The 25551-nt window shown below is 44.0% G+C and overlaps 3 protein-coding genes across 5 annotated transcripts in view; 2 read left to right on the forward strand and 1 right to left on the reverse strand.

Moving 5' to 3' along the window:
• The first annotated feature begins 1809 nt into the window (after positions 1-1809).
• CARD9 (caspase recruitment domain family member 9) lies at positions 1810-13583 on the forward strand. The gene is made up of 13 exons (XM_042479435.1): positions 1810-1940; positions 5771-6009; positions 6301-6438; positions 7118-7443; positions 8400-8579; positions 9177-9329; positions 9816-9941; positions 10432-10623; positions 11115-11156; positions 11679-11805; positions 11898-11968; positions 12505-12581; positions 13100-13583. The coding sequence occupies exons 2-13, from the start codon at positions 5823-5825 to the stop codon at positions 13194-13196; spliced, it is 1716 nt and encodes a 571-aa protein (XP_042335369.1). The 5' UTR covers positions 1810-1940; positions 5771-5822; the 3' UTR covers positions 13197-13583.
• A 1232-nt stretch (positions 13584-14815) lies between these two features.
• DNLZ (DNL-type zinc finger) lies at positions 14816-25021 on the forward strand. 3 transcript variants are annotated; one of them, XM_042478321.1, is made up of 5 exons: positions 14816-15056; positions 15381-15520; positions 17148-17462; positions 19573-19654; positions 23396-25021. In XM_042478321.1, the coding sequence occupies exons 1-3, from the start codon at positions 14847-14849 to the stop codon at positions 17293-17295; spliced, it is 498 nt and encodes a 165-aa protein (XP_042334255.1). In that variant the 5' UTR covers positions 14816-14846; the 3' UTR covers positions 17296-17462; positions 19573-19654; positions 23396-25021. The 3 variants fall into 3 exon arrangements, with proteins under 3 accessions (XP_042334255.1, XP_042334254.1, XP_042334256.1); XM_042478320.1 differs by having other exon boundaries at positions 23908-25021; XM_042478322.1 differs by having other exon boundaries at positions 24036-25021.
• The window catches only part of GPSM1 (G protein signaling modulator 1), a 77014-nt gene continuing 75606 nt past the window's right edge, over positions 24144-25551 (reverse strand). Inside the window, exon 14 of the mRNA XM_042478318.1 lies at positions 24144-24386. Within this exon, the coding sequence (XP_042334252.1) occupies positions 24144-24386 (243 nt within the window). The remainder of the gene's footprint in view (positions 24387-25551) is intronic.

Below are 25551 nucleotides of genomic sequence, written 5' to 3' on the forward strand. Positions count from 1 at the left end.
ACAACTTCAGGAAAGAGGAAACTCTGGCTTAAAGTTAGCAGAGTTTGGCTACCAGTCCCAAAAAACACTAAAATCAAGACCCAGCAAATGCAAATGCTTGCAAAACTCTTCTAGAACATGTTCACATAGCCCGAAAAACCCACAAAAAAACTATGGATGCCAGCCAAGAAAGCCCTTGACTTCACAGCCTTTTATCTGTTGCAGGGCCTAGACATGATGGAGTGTGCCTTCATGGTGTTCTCTCTCTCTCTCTCTCTCTCTCTCTCTGAGGACACTGTATCACACTATCTGTTTAATTTACATGCAGAATATATCACATGGAAATTAGACTCAGAGGAAGAAGATGTGAAAATTAAAGGAAGGAACATAAATGATGTAAGATATGCAGATGAGGCCATATTACTTGCAGAGTACTTAGAAAGACTTGGAACAACTACAGATGGAAGTTAGGAAAGACAGCACAAAAGCAGAGTTACAGTTGAATATTAAGAAAATAAAAATAATAACAGGCGGTAATATACATAACTTTAAAGCGATTACTGTAGATGTTGGAATAAAGACTTTCTGTACCTTTGTTTAGTCATTAATAAAAATAGAGGCAAGTCAAGAAATGAAGAGTTAAGTTTCAGAAGGGTAGCTATGAAGGAACTAGAGGAGATCCTCAAATATAAAGATGCGTCCTTAAATACTGAAGTCAGAATTATCCAAGCCATAGTACTTCTGATTTCTTAGTATGGTTGTGAAAGCTGGACAGTGAACAAAGCTAACAGGATGAAAACCAATTCGTTTGAATTGTGGTGCTGGATGAGAATTCTACAGATACCATGAATTGCTAGAAAGACAACAAATGAATCATAGAGTAAATTGGGCATGAATTCTCCCTAGAAGCCAAGATGACTAAACAGGCTGTCTTGCTTTGGCTATATCATGAGATGACTTTCATTGGAAAAGATGTTAATGCTTGGTAAAGTAGAAGGCAGTAGGAAAAGGAGACTGTGCTCCAGGTGGATTGATTTAACCAAGAAAGCCATAGCCCTGAACTTGCAAGATCTGAGGAAAGCAGGTGATACTGGTGACTCTTGAAGGTCTCATTCACAGGGTCACCATAAGTCGAAGACGATGTCCATTAACAAGAAACACCACCATTAAAGACACAGGAGCTTTGTCCCTCTAGATCTTAAGAGATAGATTTCATACAATCGCTGAATCTTGGAATTGGAAAGGAGCTGAAGAGCCATCTAGTTGAACCTCCTGCCATGCAGGACGACTGTATGTTCTTCTGTATGATTTTAACATCTTTGATGAAGAAGCCGATGAAGTGTCAAAAGCTTGCATGATGTATTTTCTCCATTTTTGTTTGGCCCAATAAAGGTATCACTGTTTAGTGGATTTTGTATTTTGTTGTATTTTGCTGTACGGCGAACACGGCTACCCTTGGATATTTTTTATGACTAGCCATAGTTGTAGCATTCAGAGGCATAGCCGTGTTAGTTTGCAATATCAGTACACAAAGGGATCTTGTAGCACCTTTGAGAGTGAGAGGAAGAAGTTGTAGCATAAGGTTTTGTAGACTTGGGTCCACTGCAGAAATAATCCTGTTTATTTTAAAAAAAGAGAGAGTAACATTTATAGGTTCTGACATTGTAAATTCGTGGTATAAAAAGGGAACTCGCCCCCCTTCGGCAAAAGAAGCATGCAAGTTGGCTCTGACGTAATAGAATCAGTGCTCAGAGAATCCTACGCCACACAGTTTTGCAACTTCCCCATTATTATCTTTTTCCATTTTCAAAACTGTGTGTTGTGCGAGTTCCCCTTTCGGTCCTGGCTAACATGCAAGGCAGAGTTTTAATTCCTTGGTTTAAGGAAACTTAGGCAAAGCAAAGCCCTGGAGGAAGGACTGCTGTCCTGGATGAGGCATTTCTCTTGGAGTCACTGCTCAGGTGAGTGAAAGTTTATTGTTCTGAGAATGAAGAAAGGAATTGAGTTGTTTTACCCCGAAAATGTTGTTTGTCGAATTTAGTGGAGGTTTGCCCAACTTCTCAGTGCTTTTTCACAGTCATGTTGTTGCCTTTATCCATTATACTGTTCTAGAAGTAAGCCATTGCATTACGGCCGGCCCTCCGTATCAACGGATTTTGCATCCATGGATTCAGACACCCACAGCTTGAAGTTGGTTTATTTTCTCAACCTTGGTTTTGCTGTTTTATATAAGTGACACCATTTTACAGCTCCGCTGTATGAAATGGGACTTGAGTGTCCACATATTTTGATATCCATTGGGGGTCCTGGACCCAAAACTTAGCAGGTTATGCCCTGAGATCTGGCACCACCTTGCATTATATAACGCAACCAAGACTGCAGGCGGAAGCAGGAAGCAATCCACAAAATAATAAATGTTGGTGTGATAATAATATGATAGAGCAAATCCATGGATTTGGTTCCAAACAACAGTGGATAACGTGTCCCCAGGGAACAGGGCCAGATTTATGTTCAGTTCAGTTCATTTGTATTACAGTCACACAGCAGCACTTTCCCCCTTCTGTCCTCAGCTTACGTCTGTGGCTGCAAAGCACATTCATAGTGCAAAAGTTGTTTGCATTCAAGTACTGTATCTTTGCACCAGGAGAGGAGAGCCAGTGTGGCATGGTTTGAGCGTTCGATCAGGACATTGGGAGACCAGGGTTCGAATCCTGGCTTGGCCATGGAAACCTACTAACTGTGGGCACGTCACACACTGAGACTTGCAGCTTCAGAGGATGGTAATGACAAACCTTTGCAAAGAAAAGCCCATGATAGGTTTGCTTTAGGGTCTCCATAAGTCGGAAACAACTTGAAGGCACACAGCAGCAGCAACAAGAACAACAGAGGAGAGGAAGAAGAAGAATGTTGCCCTTCCCTGTAGCTTGAGGCAAAAGCAAACGGCAATCTCTCCTTGCTTTTGTGTTCTCGGAGGTCTCATAAAACTCTTTTTTGGTTCTTCACTCTGTTACTATTGTATTTTTCTAACTGCCACAGCTGCAGAGAAGTAGTTCTTTGTTTTTCTGCTTCATGGTGAACTTTGGGCCAGTGAAAGGTGATATTTGCTGTTTTGCCTCAGGCAGCAAAATGTTTTGGGCAGGACACTTTGGTCCTCAGGGCTCCGCAGACAACAATACGTTTAGGCTTAAAACTCCAGAGGATGAAGCAATCTTTGCAAGCAAAGCCATGGATCCGAGGCAATATTGATCCTACATGATATATTCAAGCCTGAGCTTGCTTGGGTTCCCCTCACAATAAAACAGTAACAAATATAGGAAACTTTCACACTACCTATTTATTGCACTATGATCCCACTTTTAACTTGCCGTGGCTGCATCCCGTGGAAACCTGGGATTGGTAATCTGGGGAGGGTTCTTTGGTTGACTATGCTATATACCCATCTCTAAACTGCAAATCCCAAGATACCATGCCAGTTAAAGTGGAACCGTAGTACTATAAATGTGTAGTGGGAAAGGGTCACTGTGTCATGCAAAATTATGAGACTGCCTGACAAGGAACCCTTTTGCGTGTCTGGGATAAATGATGAAGGAAAACTAAGAGTGAAACAGCTCAAGAGCCCTTCCCTTTTGCGTCTGACTTCAAAGGTCTCCCTTGTGATGATGCATTGTAAAAAAATACCACATGCTTTGGTGGTTTTGTGGCACTGATGGAAAGGGAAAAGGATTGGCCAGTATCTCATGGACTCTGTGCATTAGCGAGGATTTCAGTCTGCGGTTCAGAACCAGACCCTCAAGTCTCCCACAGCGGGGATGGACTAAAATGTGCTTGCGCTCTTATCTCATACCTTCCAACATTTCACAGATGAGTAAATGCGACCAAACAGTATCAGAGTACAGTCAAGATGACAAAAGCTATTAATGAGAAACATCACACAAGCTAGAAAAGGCTGTAGCAGTTTGCTTTTGCCTGAGCCAACTGGGAAGGCCAAGATTCCTTTCCTCTCCAATTGAATTGAGTGCAAGTTTATATATGTATATATGGGTATGGGTTACTGTTTTGTTTCTGTTTCTGTGTGTGTGTTTGTGTGAATGTATTGTCCTTTGTGGTTGGTTTTATGTTGTACTGGTTTTCATAGTAATAAATAAGATGAATCCAGGGATGGTTGAATCCATGGACCAAAAATCCATGGACCATACTGACACTTAGAGCTGCTTAAGTGGACTTTTACTATAGCATTGGAACACCTGCCCGGAAAAGTACAAGAGAGGCCAATATTACGGAGGAATGTTTTTTTCCTCCAAATGACAGGCGGCCCTAAAAGCTTCCCTGCCTTTCTTTGGTGACTCATGAACTTCCTCCAAAGCCATGCAACACACACATGGCTGTGTCTCGCAATCGCATTCACACCCTGCCCGGCCTCAGACAAGCTCAGAGGGACTATCTGCAGCTCCGTATCAAAGTACAGTTGCAAGCAGGCCAATATTGGAAGACATATAATGCATCCAAAGATGGCAAGTTGGGCTCTAGAGAAGGAAGACCAAGGAAGGTTGGGTGATGTAACTGGTTTAACAGGTTCTCCGGATTATGAGTACCACAGACCAAGGTATTTGAGTCAGATGTCAGGATTTTTATAAGGGTTGATGTGTCCAGATTGGTTTGTGAAATCAGCTGATAGTATTTGGGATGGTTGTTGTTGTTGTGTGCCTTCAAGTTATTTCCAACTTACGGCAACCCTAAGGTGAACCTGTCATGGGTTTTTCTTGGCATGTTTCTTCAGAGGGGGTTTGCCATGGCCATCCTCTGAAGCTGAGAGAGTGCGACTTGCTCATGGTCATCCAATGGGTTTACATGACAGAGATGGAATTCGAACCCAGGTCTCCAGAGTCCTAGTCCAATGCTCAAGCCACTACACCATGCTGGCTCTCTTCAAGATGGTACAGTCCCTTGACAGTGGCACACCTGGGGCACTTTCAACGCTATAAAATATAGCACTATCATTCCACTTTAACGGTCATTGTTCCATCCTAGGAAATCCTGGCATTGGCAGTTTAGGTTTGGCAGCCATAAAGTGCCAAGTTGACCCACCAAGCTACAAAACCCAGGATTCCATAGGATGGAGCCATGGTTGTTAAAGTGGAAGGATCGTGCTATATCTGCATAGTGTGAAAGTGCCCTTAGTCAATAAGGTTTGAACAGGAGGTGGAGTGTTGGCACCTAAGGATCATTAAAGTGCTTTGCTAGAAGTGCAAGCAACATTATTGTGAAGAATTAATAGTTAGGATGTGTCTATATGAGGGGGCACCTGCATTCTAGAGGCAGCATGGCAGTGGCCTGGCTGGGGGAACTCTGCTTAGGGTATGTTAACAACTTAAGGAGCTGGGTATGTTCAGCTTAGAGACGAGAAGACTGAGAAGTGACATAATGTGTGTGTGTTGTGTGACTTTAAGTCATTTCCAACTTATGGCGACCCTAAGGCAAACCTATCATGGGGGTTTCTTGGCAAGATTTATTCAGCAGAGTCCAATCAAAACTGAGTTCAAAATGCAAAAGTGATTCTCCAGATTCTCAAAAAAGTCACTCAATTCGCACTGCAGAGAGAAGTGGGCAGAATCTTGCCTTCTCCAGGAGGCTCAAGCAAAAGCAAACCGCTGCAGTTTCTCCCAGCTTGCATGCTCATTTCTTTTCATTGAAAACTTTTGCCACCTTGACCACACTCAGGTGTTGCTTGTTGAAACGTTGGAAGGTACGCTGTCTTCCAGTTAATGCATGCCTTTCCTTTTGCCTTCTCTAGCAACACTTCTAGAGGACTGACCCAGGCCAGGCCTTCTTTGTCACCCTCCACTATGTCTGACTTAGAAGACGATGAGGAGACTTGTTGGAACAACCTGGAGAACTTCCGTGTCAAGTTGATCTCCGTGATCGATCCTTCTAGGATCACCCCTTACCTCCGGCAGTGCAAAGTTATAAACCATGATGATGAGGAACAGATCCTTAATGACCCCAACCTGGTGATCCGGAAAAGAAAAACAGGTACTTTTTGCTTACCAGTGGCACCGGTGTATCATTCACACCTCTTCCCAATGCCATCCTCATGGTTTAAAGAGGGATCTTAATGTGGAAGAACAACACCCAAAGCAGAGAAGCCCTGAAATGTATGGACTGAGTTGACAAAGATTCCTTTCCTTCCTCTCCCCTTCCTCTGCTGAGTTAACTCACTGCAAAGTTCTTGTGTATTTTGAACTTGGTTTGCAGCAACTGAAATAAGCTGAGGGTGTTACTATTTTTACTATTGCTAACTAAAGTATCTTTTCTCCTTTGCAGGCGTTCTCCTTGATATCCTCCAAAGGACAGGTCAGAAAGGTTTTGTAGCATTTCTTGAGAGCCTAGAACTCTACTATCCTCAGCTTTACAAGAAAATAACAGGAAAAGAACCCACCAGGGTCTTCTCAATGATTATAGGTAATATGTTAATCTGATGAATTTCATCTTGATCTTCCCTGTTGTTGTTGTTGTTGTTGTTATTTTGTATTCATTTACCACGGGTGTCTTTCAGGGCTGCTTTTATTATGTATTCCTGCATAGCCAGGAGTTGGAGTAGATGGCCTTTGTGGTCCCCTCCAACTCCATGAGACCTTCTAGTACATATTTAGAGACCAGTGTGATGCTCTCTGATTTACACACAGCTCTAAAGCACAGCTGTTTCCTCCAAGCAGAATTTATGACGAGGGAATGGAGATTTTTCTGATAGCAGAGTTCCAGTTGTTGCATTTTGGTTTAAGTGATTATTTTGACACAGTTCCAGATTTTGGAATTTATGCTAAATAGGAATTACGATCTGTTGCATCTTCCAAAACCCTCGTAAGAATATCAGAGAACCACAAACCAGGCCTCACTCTACAAACTTTGTTCTTATGTGCCTTCAAGTCAATTCTGACTTATGGGTGCCCCTCATCCTAGGGTTTCTTTTGCTGGCTCTCAAATCCTAAACACCTTTCAATAAACTGCAACTACAAGAATTCTATAGGATGCAACTATGGCACTTAAAGTGGAATCAATTCTGTAGTGTGAATGGGTACCTCCATTCTTTCCTGTTGTCCTCTGTCTTGTGAATGCGAATACATTTTCTCCTCCGATGCAGATACAGCTGGAGAGTCCAGCCTGACAGAGCTGCTGATGAATGAGATCTCAAAGCTTCAAAGCGCCAACCGTGAGGAAAGGCAAAAAATCCAGGAGCTGAACCAGCTGCTCCAGACCAAGGAGGACATCATCAAGGAGATGCGGGTGAGGGACAACGTCTTGCGCAAGCACCAGGAAAGGGCACAGCGGATGAAGGAGGAGAGGGACAACCTCAGCAAGGAACTGAAGCGATGCAAAGACGAAAACTATGAACTGGCTATGAGCTACGCAAGGCAGAGTGAGGAGAAAAATGTGGCCCTGATGAAGAACCGGGATCTGCAGCTGGAGGTTGGCTTCATTCTTCTCACTTCTGTGATGCGGCAAGTAAAAGGCCAGTTTGACCCTAGGCTCCATCAATAAGGTTGTAGTGTCTAGATTGAGGGAAGCAATAGTCCCACTCTATTCTGCTTTGGTCAGACCTCACCTGGAATATTGTGTCCAGTTCTGGGCACCACAATTCAAGAAGGATATTGACAAGCTGGGAAGACCTAAATGGTGAAGGGTCTGGAAGCCATGCCCTCTTAGAGAGTGGGTATGTTTAGCCTGAGAAGAGAAGGTTAAGAGGTGACATGATGGCCATGTTTCAATCTTTGAAGGGATGTCACATTGACAATGGAGCAAGATTGTTTTCTGCTGATCTAGGGACTAGGACACAAAACAATGGATGCAAATTACAGGAAAAGAGATTCCACCTAAACATTGGGAAGAATTTCTTGACTCTAAGAAGTATATAAGGGTGGAATAGTCTGCCTCGGAGAGTGGTGGAGTCTCCTTCTTTGGAGGTTTTTAAACAGAGGCTGGGTGGCCATCTGTCAGGGATGCTTTGATTCTGTCTTCCTGCATGGCAGGGGATTAGACTGGATGACCCTTGGTGTCTCTTCCAGCTTTAGGATTTTGTGAAACCTATGAAATAATCTGGACATAGGGATTTACAGAGTAGACTCACCAGCAACCAGTCGAGCTATTGCAACAAGGGAGTAGTGTGCTTCCTATAGTTAACAGTCTGGCTGTAGCTCTTTGAGTCAACTGCAATTTCAAAACAATCTTCAATGGCAGCCCCATGTACAGCGCATTACAGTAATCCAAATGGGGATGTGTCAGGGTAGCTCTGGAGCTGAACCAGCGCATACTAAAATTGACACAAGAAGTTGCCCTTTCTTGTGGATCTTTAGTTGCGCCCCTCTTATGTTTTACTCTCTCTCTTTCTTCTGTTTCCACATGTCACCACATGTGTCGCCACAAAGATTGACAGCTTGAGGCACAGCTTGATGAAGGCCGAGGATGACTGTAAGCTGGAGCGAAAGCATACGTTGAAGCTGAGGCACGCCATTGAGCAGAGGCCCAGCCATGAGGTTGTGTGGGAGATCCAAAGGGAGAAGGACCTGCTCTTGGCCAAGAACAAGGAGCTGGAAAGTACCTTACAGGTCTCTAGTGTCCAGGGGGAAGTCAGCCAAGGGAAGGCGGCAAGGGACAGGGACATTTGGGGGTTTATTCACTGTTTCGATTAATACTAAGAGTGTGCAAAGTGCAGTTCTCGTAAGGTGCCCTGGGGTGCTTTTGTGGTTCTGATGGCCACCTAGGGATTGATTATAGGGCCGTAACTTATGTAATAAAGTAGAATTCAAAGACGTTGCTGTGTTAGTTTGGAAAATCAATATGCAAAGGGATCTCGTATCACTTTTGAGACTCACTGAAAGAAAGAAGTTGGTAGCATGAGCTTTCCTAGACCTAAGTCCACTTCCTCAGGTGCATGGGGTAAGGAAGTAGATTGTTACAAGATCCCTCTTTGCCTACTTATCTAACAAGAGGGTGATAAGAAGTATGGCAAACAAAACATAAGAGTAAAGGGAGCTGGGCATGTTCAACTTTAGGATTCTATAATTCTGTGATCTCACAAGGTTAAAAAGGGGATTGGGGCAGGAGATGGGAGGATAGAAGAGGTGGCACTGAAGGAAGATGATCTACGTTTGGAGAGCTGTTCCTCTCATATTCCTCTCATATTATCCTTCCTCCTTTTGTAGGTCACCAAGAAAGGCAGCTCTGAGAAGGAGAATGTTTCCATCCAGGCTCTTGAGGCGGAGCGAGCCCAGATGTTGAGAGAGCACCAGGAGCTTGTAAATACGATCTATGATTTGCGCCAAATGCTCCGGCGAACCGAAGATCTGCGGGAAAAAGTAAGTGGGTAGAGCTGCTTTGCATGGATTTGAAATGGGTTGTCGGTGGATTATGGAGTCAGAACTTTGAAGTAATGAGTTGCAAGTAAAACAGTTACCTGTTAAGTAGTTGTTGAGTGCCTTCGATTTATGGTCTTTAAAAATGTCGTTACATATTGTTTTTAATGTATTTATCTATACCTAAGATCTTCAGGTATAGGATGAGATAGATATCGATATATATACATATAGATAATGGATTTTACACAACTGGGATGCTCAGAATCTGCTGCCACAGATTTTCACCCTCTCTAAAAGGAAGCAGGGTTGTTCTGGTTCCTAATATAACCTTTAATTTTTAAATGAAGGCTGACAGGGTACAAATTAAAGTGCTAATTTCTGCCCTCCAAAAGGTGCGCTGAAGCAATGCTTCCGAATGGGGCAGCGCAGCCCCTGACACTCCCCACGATCCCATTCCACTCCATGCTTCTGTGCTTCTCTTGGCAGCTTATGGAAGAAAAGGAGGTGTTGGAGTTGCAATGCACATCTCTCCAGAACGACAACCGGGTTTACCAGGATCGTATCCAGACCATCTTGAAACAGATGGAAGAGGTGGCTGCCGAAAGGGATCAGGTAAGTCAGCTGGGTTGATACTTCCTTCCATCTTGTGAAAAAAGGGAGACATTGACAAAGGCACATGACTCATGCACATTGCAAGAAAAAGAATACGACGAAGAGCCAGTGTAGTGTTGTTATTATGCGCCTTCAAGTCATTTCCACATTACAGTGACCTTAAGGTGTCTTGGCAAATTTCTTCTTCATCCTCTGAAGATGAGAAAGTCTGAAATTGCCCAAAGTCACCCAGTGGGATTCATGGCTCGGTGGAGATTCGAACCCTGGTCTCCGGAATAGTAATCCATCACTCAAACTACTATGCCACACGGTGATTAGAAAACATTATACTGGGGACATCCAGGTTCTACTTACCATTGAGCCAAAAATCCCACTTGCTTATCACACTCTGTTTCTCTCAGCCCTAAGCATCTAAACAAATCCAATCCAACAGAAGTGGGTTTTCAGATATACCTCTTGTTCAACCCTCTTTCCCATTGCTTTCTGCTAGGCTCTCTTGAATCAAGAGAGGTTCCACAGACAGTATTCCAAGAGTCTGAGAGAGAAAGACATCTACCGGAAGCAGATCAGAGAACTTGGAGAGAAGTGCGATGACCTGCAGCTCCAGCTCTTCCAGAAAGAAGGGCAGCTGCTTAGTACGGAAGCCAAGTTCAAAAGATTACGCCTTGATCCTTCATCACTGGTAGGTACCCAGAAAATGTAACACCAGTTCTCCTGTCACTTGTGTATGCCTATCTTCTCTTCCATCTTTGCTCCTGGGATTGGATGGAGATTGACTGCTTAGGTTTAATGTTATGAGCAAATGCTTCCAGGTCATTTCACCATGGCCATGAGTATCAAACTCATGTAGTATGCTAACTGTAGTCTTTTCTGTCATTGTAATTCCTGGTGTGGCAAATTGAGATAAGGTGGAGATCGACTACTATGAACAGTATCTGGAGCTGCTCTTGAAGACTGTACTGAAACATCCATATACTGTATTCAATTTCAAGGCATTGTGCAGAAAGGCAGCACTCGGATTCACCCAAACATCCCCTTCTTTTCTAGCTTAATTCATCATGGTTGTGCCTTAACCTATGTTTTCCCTGAGCACATTGTCATAAGTATATAACAATTATTTCTGGCATGTCATAGCTTCATAACTTTTAACCTTTTAACATCTTGCAATTACAGACTTCAGACCTAGAGGAAACATCATCCAGAAGCTCCCAAGAAGTGAGTGACGCAAGGAACATGCTTGACTGAGGACAACTACTGCTTCTGATCTTTCTGTCTTTGTGCAGATGGCCACTCAGTAAATCTGTCACTGTTAATTGTCTTTTATTGCATAACTATACATTAAGACCCATGGATTAATGCAGTTTCAGTTATCTGCAACCAAAAAACATGTTCTCTCTAGGCATTTCTAGGTCCTCCAGCATGATTCTATGGTCAGCTTCTGGTCCAAGCATACCAAAGAATCACTCCAGAGGACGTAGGGTGCATAGGTACTGTAGAAATAATGCCATTTGAGACCACTTTAACTGCCATGGTTCCATCCTATGGAGTCCTGGGATGTGTAGTTTTACAACATCTCTCCTCCTTGCCCGCCTTCAGGCACCAATTCTGTTGCTGGCGTTAATCCGAAGATATGTAGTAAATGTTCAGTTCTATGACTACTAGAAGTGGCAAAATGTTGTGTTTTCGGAAATCCTGCTGAAAAATAGCTTCCTTTGCCTGGTGTTGTTCCCTTCCTAGGAAATGAGAAAAGGACAACCAGTGAACATTCATTCACAAAAAGAAGCTATTCTCTCCCTCTCTTTTTCTTGCATGGAGCTGACCTCTCCTGGAAATCCAGATGAAGATGTGAAAGGCACAGAGAAAAGTAAGTTATCCTGAGACATCCATGTTGTTTCCGCTCTGCTCACAGATATCAATCTACAATTGATTTATTATCTCTCTTCCTTCTCTCTCCAGAAGGCTCCAACGTAAAGGACCAGGAGGAATTCAGTGCTTTGGGAAATATGCAGCTTTCTCAGTCGCCACAGGTATTGGTTGGTTTTAAGCATTTCAAGCCACCTCATAAAAATACAATGAAAGATGAATCAAAATATAAAACACAACAATAAAATGATACAAACATGGGGTCTTCTATTCCAGTGCAATTTGAACATATTTTTGTAATCCTTGTCGATTTCTGTCCATTTGTTCCTTGCTGTTGCCATGAGGTTGCACAACACTTTCTCAGTGTGAGCTGACCTTACATACCTGATCTCAGTTATATCTACAATTAGGTGGAGCTAGGCCCATATAGGAGCTTTTTCCAGACCCTCGCTGCATCTTTTCAGATAATACCAGTCCTTGCCATATCAGTAAGATTTGCAAATAATCTTCAAGATGCCCATAGCCACAGATGCTGGTGAAACGTCAGGAAGAAACTCTTCTATAACATGGCCCCACAGCCCAAAAAACCCATAAAAGACTATAGGTGCTGGCCATGAAAGCCTTCAACTTAGCAGAGTAGCTTTGTCTTGTTTAACCAAGTTGAGCTAAATACGGTCCTGGTGTTGCATTTCTTTTTCAGGAAGGCAGCTCGCTCAATGGAGAACTAACAGAGAAAGAACGCCGGCGAATGAAGGACACTTTTGAGCAGTACCGGAGGTAATGCTTCTTCATCGCTTCCTAGATCTGTACACATACTTCTCAAAGCTTAATGGATTGCAGTGATTTCTTCCAGCATGCAGAATTTGCTAGATTTTGCCAACCCAGTATGTTGAGCATGTTGTCTGAAGCATACAGCCGATGCCTTTTCTCTTCCCAGCCCTCAATTAAAACCTTTCTCTGTTCCTTCAATATGGGGAGAAAACCTATGTAAAACAGAGTGAGATAGGATGGAGAGGGATGTAGCCTTGTTGCAATGGCCATCAGTTGCTGGTGATAATCAAATTGAATGGTTTAACTGAGCCATATAGGGGAAGACTGAAGGACTCTCACATGTTTAACAAACCCCAAAGCAGGAGAGTCCACTACACTCAAAGGAAACCACTCAATGATGATATGGTGAATGGGCCATTGTTGAAGTCCATGGGGGTAGACTGAGATCCAAGGAGGTCAAGATTTGGCCCCAGAGTCTGAAGTTTGCCACCTTTTCCTACACGTTTTTGGAACTTGTTTTGCAGAAAGAGAGCCCTGCGGAAAATGCATAAAGTCAGGTACCACGAAGTGGACTGGGAAAACACATCCGGCAGCGACAACACAGACACCGAAGGCTCCTGACGCTTGTCCACCACAGGAGGGAAAGAAGTTGCGACTTTGTTTGGGCACCTTTTCTTGGGCACTTGTGTTGTTGTATTCCCCCCAAGCAACCAATGTACATAGAGACACCTCATTCCCAAGGAATGGACACGAAGGAAGCAAGGAAACAGTGTCCTCTGGGCCCAAATCACCTTTTAAAAGCAAGTGTTCTCCACTTAACAAAGGTGCTTGTTGGAGACAACGTGGATGTTGAAAGAAGTATATTTTAGTGTTGTTAATGGAGTTGTTTTAGTGTTGTTCATGGAGTTGTTCATGGAGTTATGCTTTGCAACTGTTGGTTGTAATAAAGTAGCTTGTCAAGTGTTAAAAAAACACCAAAAAATAATTACATTGGAATAAAGCATACCAAAAAAAAACAAAACAAAACAAAACAAAACAGTATGGTCTAAAACCCCCACGGCTTTGTGAGGATGATGGGAAGTGTCCTCCAAGACCTAATGCTGTGCCTTGTGAGGATGATGGGAAGTGTCCTCCAACCCCTGATACACACACACACGGAAGTGCCAAGTGCAGGGGCATCCCTCGCTTGGCAAAGCCAAGGGCCCCGTTTCCTCCTCCTCCTCCTCCTCCTCCTTCTCCATCCAGCTGTAAGGCTTTCTAGCAGCATTGGCCTCAATGGAAGATGGAGAGAGGGACCCTGGGAAAAAGCTGCTGTCTGAAGCCATGGACCTTCTGGGAGCCTCCTTCTGGAAAGGCCACTGGCCACTGCTGCTTCTTCTTGGTTCTCCTCCTGGGAACCCAGAGGCAGAGGCCCACCAGTTTTCATAATAACAATAATAATAATAAACCATTCACCTTTAAAATGATTATACTTTTAGACAGTAAGCCTGAGGGCAGGGAACCGTCTAATTAAACATCATAATTGTAAGCCACTCTGATAGCCTTTAGAGCTGAAGGGCGGGGCATAAATACCAATAATAATAATAATAATAATAATAATATATGATGATGATGATGATGATGATGATGATGAGGTTGCTCCACGTGCAAAGGAGGCCACGCCCCTCGGGAATATGAAGCCACAAGAGGGCGCCAGAGAGAGAGAGAGAGAGAGAGCGAGGAACGGGAGCCACGAGGGGAGAAGCTGCTCTTTCTGCTGCCGCCAGAGGGCGCTCCAGGACAACAGGGAAAGGGGCGGCGCCCTTAGCGAAGGCAGCGGCTGAGTTTGGGACTACAATTCCCATCACCCCCAACCTACCCACATGCCCATGGCCCTGGAGGAGGGCTCAAGCACTCTGGGAGTTAAACTTTACAATTTTCGGTTGTAAAGTAGCTTGTCAAATGTTAAAACAATAAATAATTAAACTGGAATAAAACATACCAAAAGACAAAAACGAAATAGTATGGTCTAAAAACCCCACAGCTTCTTGCCCACAGTTGGATTCCTCATTTGCCCATAGTTAAGATGCTTCCTTCTGCCTCCTTCACACAGCGTCTTGCCCACAGTTAAGATGGATCCCCCTTTCCCATTAGTTTATTGCCCATAGTCAAGATGGATTCCCCATTTTACCCATAGTTAAAATGGCGCCTGCCGCCTCCGCCACAGTATTTGCCCACATTAAAGATGGCGACATCCGCCTCCTTCCCCATAAGGCCCCGCCCACAATTAAGATGGCGGCAGCGTTGGCCCGTTCGTTGTTTGTGAGCCGAGGCGGGCGGCTCTTCCAATGCCTCGGGGTCCGTCTAGGCCTCGGGGCGCCTCCCCGGCTGCCCTCCTTCCTCGCCCGGAGCCTCCGCTGGAGAAGCGCCAGCAGCGAAGAAGGAAAAGAGGCCATTAAGTTGGCTTCGGCGGCGCACTACAGGCTGATTTACACGTGTAAGGTGCGTGTACGTGTGAACGCGGGTCGGGCTTGTGGCAAGGTTTTCTCAGAGGTCTGCCATTGCCTTCCTCTGAGGCTGAGAGAGTGTGACTTACTTTGCCCAGTATCCCCCAGTTGGTTCCATGGTTGAACTGGGAATCGAACCAGAGGCACAGTATCTGCTGCTGGAATCAAACATCAGTGGATACCAGGGGACCACTGTATATAGAGTGTGTATATATGTGTGTGTGTGTGTGTGTGTACATATATATAGAAAAGGAGTTGGCTTCTCTTCCAGTCGCTTTGAATTGTGATAGTCTAATTGTGCTTGGGTTCTGTTTTTCAGGTGTGTGGGACCCGGTCGGCAAAAACCATTTCGAAGACAGCCTACCACAATGGGGTTGTGATAGTGACATGCACAGGGTGCCAAAACCACCATGTGATTGCCGACAACCTGGGCTGGTTCTCCGACTTGGCCGGGAAACGGTGAGCATGACAACAGCCTTGTCTTTCTTTGGGGTTTGGACCCCAAGATGGTCCAGAACGAGAGTATCAGGGTTTGGGCAGAGCTACTGTTCCTGGTGGCTTTTCAGTTGATGCCTCTGTGTCTTCTAACACATGATTTTACCATGCAGAATTGTTAAAAGGTACACTAGGAAGGTTTAAGTTACTCTGGTCGCTAAGCTGCCATTACAGACACAGGAGTCCGTGGAGAAGTAAGTTTAAGGCCCCATACAGACAGGCCCAAATAAAGCTGCTTCGGGTCACTTTGGAAGTATGCTGTTTAAATGATGCATGCATCCTAAGAGTCTAGAAGCCGCACCAAAGCCACGATCCAGTCCTAAGGACTGGAGCGCAGCTTTGGCACAACTTCCAGACTCTTAGGATGCATGCACGCATCATTTAAACAGCATACTTCCAAAGTGACCTGAAGCAGCTTTATTTGGGCCTGTCTGTATGGGGCCTAAGCTACTCTGCCTGCTAAGCTGCCATTACAGATACAGGATGCCACCTGAAAACAGAAGTTTGAGCAGCGAGAGGAAAACATGGCCTTACGTCACAAGGTGCAGATGTTTCAGCACAGTATTCAGAATAGTTATATATTTAAAAATGTATTGCAAATGCCTTTAATTTGTTGTTTCTGGAAGTCTCCTTGGATCCCACTCTGGGACAAAGGCAGCACATAAGTGAAGTGAGTAAGTATTCCCAATGACAAAAGACACCAGCTTTGACTTTGAAAGTTTTAGCAGCAACCCTTCCCCACACATACCAGGAGAGACTGTAGGTATCTGTTGCAAAAGATCTTCTCCTAAAATCAGTATCATTAAGACATCATGATGCAGTGATTTGAGTGTTAGAATAGGACACTGGGAGACTAGGGCTTGAATCCCCACTCAGCCATTGAAATCTACAGGCTGACCATGGGCAAGTCTTACTCTCTCAGCATAAGAGAAAGCCACAGGAAAAATCCCTTTGAATAAATTCTGCCATAAAAACCACATGATAACCCCTTAGGGCCGCCATAGGTCAGAAACACACTCTGAACACACACAGCCTTGTGTGATTTTGGAAGTGAAGTATGACTGGTTAATATTTGGACGAAAGGCCACTAAGGAAGATCAGAGAGCTCCGATTAGTTCTGCAAAAGAACCCATCTCAAAATAACGGAGAGCAGTTGTTTCAAAAAGCAGTACAAAATGCACAGAAGCAGAAACTAATATGCAATAAAGGTTTGCAACCTGAGTGATTATCCCACAGCTTGTTCCAAACACATACAAAAACATATTTATGGCCCTTGTGGTCTCTTCCAACTCTATGATTCTATGATTCTGTTGTTATCTGCTTTGTACTGCTTTTCTTATAGCTTGCTTTTTTGGCAGTGTATGTACAGATTCTTAGCAGTGGCTTGATGCAAATAAGCATACAAAAATGGTTTACTTAGTTTGTTGCTTCATAGGAAACTGAGACAGAGAGTGATACACTTCCTCAGTAGGTCTTGTCTGTGTCACATTTGTGACAAGGTCAGTTGCGAGTTCCTGCAACCCTCTTTTACGAAACCAGTGATGCAGTTGAGAGCTCATGCCTTCTGGCTTCATTGCCTTTTTGTTTCAAGGAACATTGAAGAGATCCTTGCAGCCAAAGGGGAGAAGGTGAAGCGTGTGGTTGGTGAAGATGCCCTAGAACTCTTACTGCAAGACCCCGAAGTAGCAGAACCCCCAAGCCAATGCCTCGAAGAAGGTGGAGAAAAAGACCCTAAATGACTGTGGATTGCACTACTCTATTTTGGATCAAAGATTAAAAAATGCCTAGTGGTCACCTCTCATTTCAACAGAGACATTTTTGACGAACGTTACCTCAGATTAATGTGCCCCAACCCACCTTTTGATTTGCTGTTTCCTGATAGAAGCCTTTTCCTGCTGCCAAAGATGTAAGTCTTGCCACTTAAACTATTTGAACTGTTTTAGAATTGGGTGTATATGGATGAATGACTATTGAAATCTATTGGGAGAACCAATGTGGGGCAATGATTGGGGTGCTGGAATAAGAATTGGGAGATCCAGGTTCATATTGGCACATATGTACTTTGCGACCTAGAGCAAGCCTTGGCTTCTCTCTCTGTTTGACTGACTTTCCATGGGTTTAGTGAGGAACATGAGGAGAAAAGAGCACCATGCACACACTACCTGAGGAGCTCCTCAGGAAAAAAGATAGGGTATTAATGCAATAAGTAAATAAGACTATTGGTGCATAGCGAGATCTTGTAGCACCTTTGAGACTTACTGAAAGAAATTGGCAGCATGAGCTAATGCATCTGAGGAACTAGACTGAAGTCTACGAAAGCTCATGCTGCCAAATTCTTAGTCTCAAAGGTGCTATAGGATCTCTCTACGTACTGATTCTATAGACTAACACGGCTATATCTTTGAATTCTAAGACTATTGGTGTTTATTGAACCTCTCAGGGCTCTGGCTTGTCCATGTGGCTCCTAAGCTGAATTTGGTTAGCTTTAGGTATTTCAAGATGGCTTCAAATATTTAAAGAAGGCTATTATATAATCTCTTAGTCTTCTATTCTCCAAGATAAACATATCTAGCCCCCTAATTTGTTCCTCATAGGGCTTTGTTGCCAGACCTTTGACCATTTTGACTGCCTTCTCTGGTTACATTCCAGCCTTGGGGTGAGGATTGCGGCCATTCTGTGGTTCTACTTGGCCCTTGTGCCTGGACTGTGTATTATTTCCATCTCTGCTGGGCCTGGTGTATGGGCCACTTAGGTCACCATTCACCTCCAAGAGGTAAAAAGGTTGCAAAGTTAAGTGTGAGGGGGAGTATCTAGCTTGCGAAGGGCCCTAAATGGAAGAAAGAGGTTTCCTCTCTTACCTTTGCAACCTTTTTACCTCTTGAAATGTACAGGCCCATTGGGAGTGCAGAGCCAACGTATCCATTACTTTCATCCTGGTAGATGAAAAGATCAGTGAGGTGGAGCTATCCAAATAGGAGTTCCATTGGGGTTGGTGAGGAATGGGAAGTGAATGGCCAAGTTCTGCTCTGATGTGTTCGGGAAACATTATGAATCCAAAGATGGTCTTCAGAGCCACCTTGGTCTTTGCGTCATTAAAAAAAGTTTTGATGGCTAACGTTTTCCAGACATAAGGAGATCCTTCCTTATTGTGCTTCTGTATTTCTTCTCTCCCTTGAAATAATGTGTGCAGTAGGGGAAGAAATACTTCATAAGCATATATAGTTAAGTGCTTTTGAAGACAGGCTTGCCTGCTGAGAGATGTCTGGCTGAGCAAAGCAGGCATCAACCAAACTAGGCCAGGACACAAGGGAGCACTAAGACTTTGGTTGTATATGTGTGCTGTAGGATTCTTTGAAAGTCAATGTTGCAGGTCTGTACATTGAAGGCTGTTGTGAGGGTTATGCGTTATTTTATCAGTTTGTATAAAGTGCTGTCACTTGGGTTCTTGTTGTTTGTCACCATCAAGTCAGTTTTGATTTATGGCATCTGTAAATTAGAGACCTTCAAGGCACTCTGTTGTCAGCAGCCTTGCTCAGGTCCTCCAAACTCAGGGCTGTGGCACCCTTAATTCTCTATTCATCTGTAATGTGGTCTTCCTCTTTTCCTTCTGCCTTTCACTTTACCAAGCATTACAATCTTTTCTAATGATGGTCATGATATAGCCAAAATACAGTAGCCTCAGCCTAGTCATTTTGTCTTCTAGGGAGAAGTTCAGGCTTGATTTACCCTAGGAAACAGTTATTGCTCATTTCGGTAGTCCATAGTATCTGTAAAACTTTCCTGTAGCAACACATTTAAAACAACCTTTCAGCTTTCTTTACTGTGTAGCTTTCACAACCATACATAGAAATCAGTAAATATTAAAATGGGATGGAGAGAGGATCGTTTGCTGTTTTTTTAAAGGGAGAGGTGAGAGTAATGATAAAACAAGATATTTGTTCCTGTGTGTTCATAACAAACTCTTCCTGGGCAGAATTCTTGGCCACTTACTGTTTGAATTAATCTCTATGTTCCAGGAAGACAACAGTAAATGAATCTACTAGCCAACGTTGGACAGAGATACAGTTATGAAAGCTTGAGAAGCAGTGGGAAGGACAGGTAAGAATCTGCTAAAACAATATTTTAGGAGGCTTCTCCGCATCTGCTAAGATGAAAAGGGGTGGCAGAATCATTTCGCTCAGGGTAATTTAAAAAAAAACATTCTGGTTTTATAACCCACTGATCTCAAGATATGATTTGTTCAGACCGGACAGTTTCTGTCTATCTGAAGATTGAATGCTGCAGGGAAAGAAACAGGGCTGTCACCAAGATGGTTATAGGTGGGAATCATGTGTTGACTGCACCTCCCCAAAACGTACTGGGGCTAACTAGCATTCCTGGAAGTTTCTAGGAGTGGCAGTTTATGCTTTAAAAAGCTCCATGACACCCACCTACACACACCTTTTAAAATCTGGTTAAAGCAACATCCTTACAGCATAGTAACACTGCACCAGCACTATGCAGCCTCCATGCAAAATAGCAACAATGCAAGACATGTGTCAGTGACTGGACGCTGTTGTTCGGTTGTGATGTGCAGTGTTGCTGTACGCACAATTCAGCTTCTCCTGCTGGCAGAATAACATACCTGCTGCACTGTGACAAATAATTCTTCCTAGTGACTTACTCATACATATGTTAGAAATGGGATGCCAGCCTTAGAAAAGCTATTTTTGACTCCATACTGGGAGAGGACGTTTGAACACTTCTAATTGTGTTGTGAGAATAAAACTCAAAAAGACTTGGGTCACAAAATGTTTATTAACACCCTCCCCCAGGTATCTATATATCATTTGGCAGCTCTTTGATTTTTTTAAAGGGGGGAGTACTACATGGATCATATTGTGTCACCTCCCCATCCATAAAAGTACATCAAACACATTTCGAACAAAAAAAATAAATTAGCAAATACATTCAAGTATATGAGCAAAGATCTCCCAGCAGTCAGCAGGTCCAATTCTAGCCTGTTCAGTTCCTTGCTTACCTAGGAGAGCTAAGGGAAAAGAAAAGCCAAGCTGCAATAGCTCTGATTCTCCCAGAGTTTGAAGGGACCACAAGGGTCATCCGATCCAGTCCCCTGCCATGCAGAATACCCAGCTAGAGCACTTCTGAAAAATGCCCATCCAACTAGCCTAATCCCGGCTGGCTTGTTGTAAGAAGAGATGGGCAGATGATTCTAAATGGTCCCCCTGCTTAGATGAGGTGAATGTATTGGATCTGGTGGCCAGTGGCACACCCATGTCTCCCATTGTATCATTGGAAAAGTGAAGTGGCTACTGAAAAGCAGACCAGGCTGATAGTTCTTGGGTGCAAGCAACTATAGCTGGTTGCATTACTAGGCCATTAATGGTTAGTTCTCTAGGGAGGAAAATGGACTAGGGCCTGATGTAGAGACATTTGCTGCAGGCTCAGTCCTGATTGTCCCACCTAGACATATATTTTTGGCTTTTACCTTGAGGGCAGGCTAGCCCTGCAACAGGAACTTACTGGACATTGCTCGCGCAGCAAAATCAGGGCTTGGAGGCTTATGAAAGCTTGTGATTTATTTCTCTGAATTGCAAGTTGAGATTCCTTGCCAAACCTCTTTGGCACTGCATGGTTAGAGGATGATGGGAGATGTTCTGTTGTTAAGCTGCTGGCCCCCGAACACTACTCAGGGCTTGGAAACGCTTTTGGCCTACACCTCCTGTAATTTTTTTAAAATTCTGATTTAGCAAATGCCTTTGTCTCTGTCCTTCTAGCAGGTAATAGCAGGGGTCTTACATCACACTGGCAGGGTCTTTGCTAGTGTTCTTAGGTGGTGGAGGCTTTTCCCTCTGCTTGGCTGTTTCCCTTGGAGCACAGTTCCAGCACTGGGACTGCCAGCCACAGCTCCAGTTCCCTGGCTGGCTGTGGGAATGGGTTTGGGCTTATTTGGGCTGCTCTTGAGCAAGGGGAAATAGCCTCTTCACCAACATAAGGCTGCTCCTCCTTCCTCATTCAGTGCCCAGGAAAACAGAGCTGTGCCAGCCTCTTGTTGGGCACCAAGTGGAGAGCCATGCAGAAGTACTGGACACCTTTTTCTGCCATTAACCCACCTGCCTAACATGACACCAGCTACTACAGTGGTTCCTCGGGATACGAAATACCCAGGTTACGAAATTTCCGGGATACGAAAAAATCCCATAGGAAATAATTGTTCCGGGTTACGAATGTTTTTTCGGGTTACGAAAAATTTTTTGGTGCTTTTCGGCGCTATTTCACACGAAATCGCGGCTTTTCCCCATTAGCGCCTATGGGTTTTCGGCTTACGAAGGCTTTTCGGGTTACGAAAGCGGCCGCGGAACGAATTAATTTCGTAACCCGAGGCACCACTGTATATCGAAAGAGTCTGGTATTGCAATTTTGGTTGTTGAACTAGGCTTGGGGGTCGGAACTTAGAAAAGTTACTGTTTGGACTGTAGTTTTGCCAGCAGCGCCATACTGGCTGAGGGACTCTAGGAACTATTATCTTTCCTTTCCCAACCTGGGTATCTGTCCAAAGGCAAAAGGCTGCCATTTCTTATTCTCTTCTACTGTCATTTGGATTCTGCCTTTGCTTCATACAGCAGAAGCTCTTCCCTCTGGGCTGGCCACATTCACTGGATAAATTAATCAGGAGGGAGGGAAAACAGCCAATCTTACTCTTGGCTGCACATTATTTGACAGTTGCATTGCCTAGGAGCAAAAGAGAAGATGCTCCCAGCCTCCTTTCTGATGCAGCACCAAGAACAACCTTCCCTTTTTAGCTAGAGGAGCAGTAGCAGCAAGAAAGGGAAGGGGACTTTCCCTGCAGTTGGGATATAACATTTGGAAGCTCCTCTGCCTCCAAAGAGACTTCATGCTGCTCAGATCCTCTTCAGGCATGGGCTGCACTACACTTTAACTGCCCTTTTTGCATAGATAGTTACGAGCGATCGGCTTGAGATTCATGGAATCTGGGAAGCCGTAAGAGGATCGGAAACACAGCTGAGAATGCTAGGTTCCCTCAGGGGCAGGGGTCTGTACCTTCTCAAACTCTGAAGCAGTTGGAAATTCTCCTGGTGCCACAGGAATGTGGAGGCCAGAGAGACGTCGTCATCTGCCAAGCTTTCTCTTGCTACTTTTTTGGCCTTGCTCAGGAACATGGCACTTAACGTGATCCTTTGCCAGGCATAACAAATGAAGTAAGAGAAAAATGCTCCACGTTCACTCTTCTCCTTCCAGAAAACAATATGAAAAGAATGAGCTAAAACAACCATTCTCTGCTTATATCAAAGATGGTAAGTTGAAATGCTTTTGATTGGCAATTAAACAAAGAAAAATGCACACAAGAAATTGTCCCAGGTTTCTAAACCTCATGGCTGCTGAGACAGCACCAGAAACTAAAGGAGTCTCCTTGCCTCCATTCCCTAACCAAAAGGTATGTTCTTCCTTCAAGGGCCCTACAGTACAACCTTCTGTATCCATAGGACTGGTACCCATGGTTTCATTTAACAACACCCCCCAAAATATGTTCTCTTTAGGCATATTCTAGGTCCTCCAGAGTGATTCGATGGTATGTTTCTGGCAGGTGTTGACCATAGTGTCATGTTGGGAGACTTAAAGAGATTTCAAGAGCGAGAGGTGCTCTCTTTAGAAATCTCTAGGTCTTGCTGCGTGGTTCTATGGTCGACTAAGTTTGCAAGTATCTGTGGTTTTGCATTTCCACAATAAATCTGGGAATATATTTCCCCACAGATACTGGGGTCGTAATGTATTACCCTTTTCTTTTTCTTTGCCCCACTCCTGCTTCCTCTCCCACAGCTGGCAACTAAGCACATATTTAAGCAAAACAACATTTGCCTCAGTTACCAATTACTGTCCTTTGTTCGGAATGAAAACTGAGGAGTTCCCTCGGCACAAAATGCAAATTTGAAGGGGTAGAGGCACAACTAGGCCTGACAGAGCAGAGCAGCCTTCTTGCAGCCATGCTTCCTTCCAGTTCACCAATGCAAGCCTTTTGCTTCCTAAATGAGACACTCTTCCTATCATCATACGGTTTGCCCTGTTGGCGCCAATGAAAGGGGGTCCAGCAGGATCTGGTTAGATTCCTCTTGGCAGAATTTATGTCATTTCTCTCCTGCATCCTCAGAGGTATATTTCCCTCGATCGTGGAGGCACTGTTCACACCTACAGTGGCTGATGACTACCCATAGATAGATGCTCCCCCAATATTTCTTCATCTCCCTTTCTAAGCTTAGTGGCCATCGGCAGGGTGAGCCTCTCTTTTGACATCTTCCTTGCTCTCAAGATGGGCCTTCTCAATTAATGTGCAGAGAGAAGACCACCATCTTCTCCAAAAGGCCCACACTGCTCTTGTTCTGTTGTCATGGAGGCACCTACAAGGTAAGACACAGGGACAGTCTTGTCCCCTCTGCTCCCCCCTCCGCATTTTTTCTCCAAGGTAAAGAGGCGCACAAGGGAGAAGCTGCTCCCGGGACAAAGTGAGAGCATCAGGATACAGTTCTTCAGTGGCTGACGCTCCAAATCCCACCCTTCCGGTGCTGGTGTCTTAGCTGAAGCTGGGCCTCTGCTGCTGATCCGACGGCTGTTCATCTACCTGCTGTTGCTGCTGCTCTTCCTCCTCCTCTTCTTCCTCTGCCTCCTCCTGGGCAGAAGCCAGGTCCACCCTCTGCTCATCCATGCGCTTTGCTTGGACCCGTTGGATGAGGCTGAAGAAGTCCTCATCTGGCACAGTGGGGCCACGGGGGAGGGAGTTGGGTGGAGCACACCGCTGGTCATCAATGCGGGAGGACTATAGAGGAACCAAATAAAGGTGGGGGAAAGGAAACAATGAATGGAGTCTGTTTGGAAAGACAGGAACAGAGTAGAAGAACATTTTTTCCTTCTGAATGTGGACTCTGAGTGAGAGAAAGCAGCCATGCTGATGTGTTTTACACCCAAAATACAATTACAGTGGCATCCCAAGACTGAGACATTTTAGCTGGAATTCAGTGGGGACATCTTCACATGCAAGTGTTCCTTACGTGTGCAGATGCCGTCTTTTGGGCACTGCACAGGGAGGAAGGAAATGCCAACCCCTGCAACTCCCCAAATACGTCACCTTCACATGTAAGAAACACTTTCATGTGTGGATGTTCCTAACATCCACCCCTGACTCTCTAAAGCCATCTCATACAGCTCTGCATAGCCAAGACATGTATGGGGTAAATAGGGACTCCCTTCCCTGGCACACAAAGACCATTCTGTTTAAGCAGGCTTTTAATATGCATTGCTCTTAACGAGGCTTCTTACCATGGTTTGTGCTTTGTTTCTTTTTTAAAAAACCTGTGTCTTTCAAAAATAATTGTCTCCTGTTTTAAAATGAGATGATTTAACTTTTAAAATTTGTATTGTTATGATTTCCTCTGTGAGCCACCTTGGGTTCCACTCTAGGAAAAAGGCGGCATATAAATAAAATAAGATATTTAAAATATAAATATGACCTCTGAGTATCCCTGGCCTATGAAATTGATGGTGTTGCCATAAGTCAGCAGGTGACTTGAAGGAACATGTGTGTGCACACACACAAAAATAGCCACCCTGTTTTGGTTTCACCAAGAGAACCCAGTGTGGTCTGGCCTTTGGAGATGTATTTTTTCACTCGTTTTATTCTCAAAGGAAGCAACAAGTAATCTTAGCACTTTCCTTTCCATTGTGAGAAAGTCTTTGACAAACACATACTTTTGAAAGCTTATTTGCAATTCAGGGCTTGTTGTGTGCAAAATTCACATGTAGATGTTTTGTGCAGAAAACAGCATTTTCTATACAAAGGGGAAAAACAATTTTCTGTGTAAATGTGTGAATTGTGCATAGAATAAGTCCTGAACTGACAAGCTTCTAGAGAGTCCAGTATTCTGCTCATCAGGGTTTCTCAAAATGTGAAACCTATTTTTTAAAACCATTTCTCAAATAAATAT

This window comes from Sceloporus undulatus, chromosome 7 (assembly GCF_019175285.1).
Source record: "Sceloporus undulatus isolate JIND9_A2432 ecotype Alabama chromosome 7, SceUnd_v1.1, whole genome shotgun sequence".
In the NCBI taxonomy this organism is placed as follows: Eukaryota; Metazoa; Chordata; class Lepidosauria; order Squamata; family Phrynosomatidae; genus Sceloporus; species Sceloporus undulatus.

Coding starts and splice junctions, on each gene's coding strand:
- DNLZ (XM_042478321.1), top strand. CDS start 14,847: ATGGCGGCAGCGTTGGCCCGTTCGTTGTTTGTGAGCCGAGGCGGGCGG. Junction 15,057..15,380: donor GGCTGATTTACACGTGTAAG/GTGCGTGTACGT, acceptor TCTGTTTTTCAG/GTGTGTGGGACCCGGTCGGC. Junction 15,521..17,147: donor TCCGACTTGGCCGGGAAACG/GTGAGCATGACA, acceptor TTTTGTTTCAAG/GAACATTGAAGAGATCCTTG.
- CARD9 (XM_042479435.1), top strand. CDS start 5,823: ATGTCTGACTTAGAAGACGATGAGGAGACTTGTTGGAACAACCTGGAG. Junction 11,806..11,897: donor TGTGAAAGGCACAGAGAAAA/GTAAGTTATCCT, acceptor TTCTCTCTCCAG/AAGGCTCCAACGTAAAGGAC. Junction 12,582..13,099: donor ACTTTTGAGCAGTACCGGAG/GTAATGCTTCTT, acceptor CTTGTTTTGCAG/AAAGAGAGCCCTGCGGAAAA.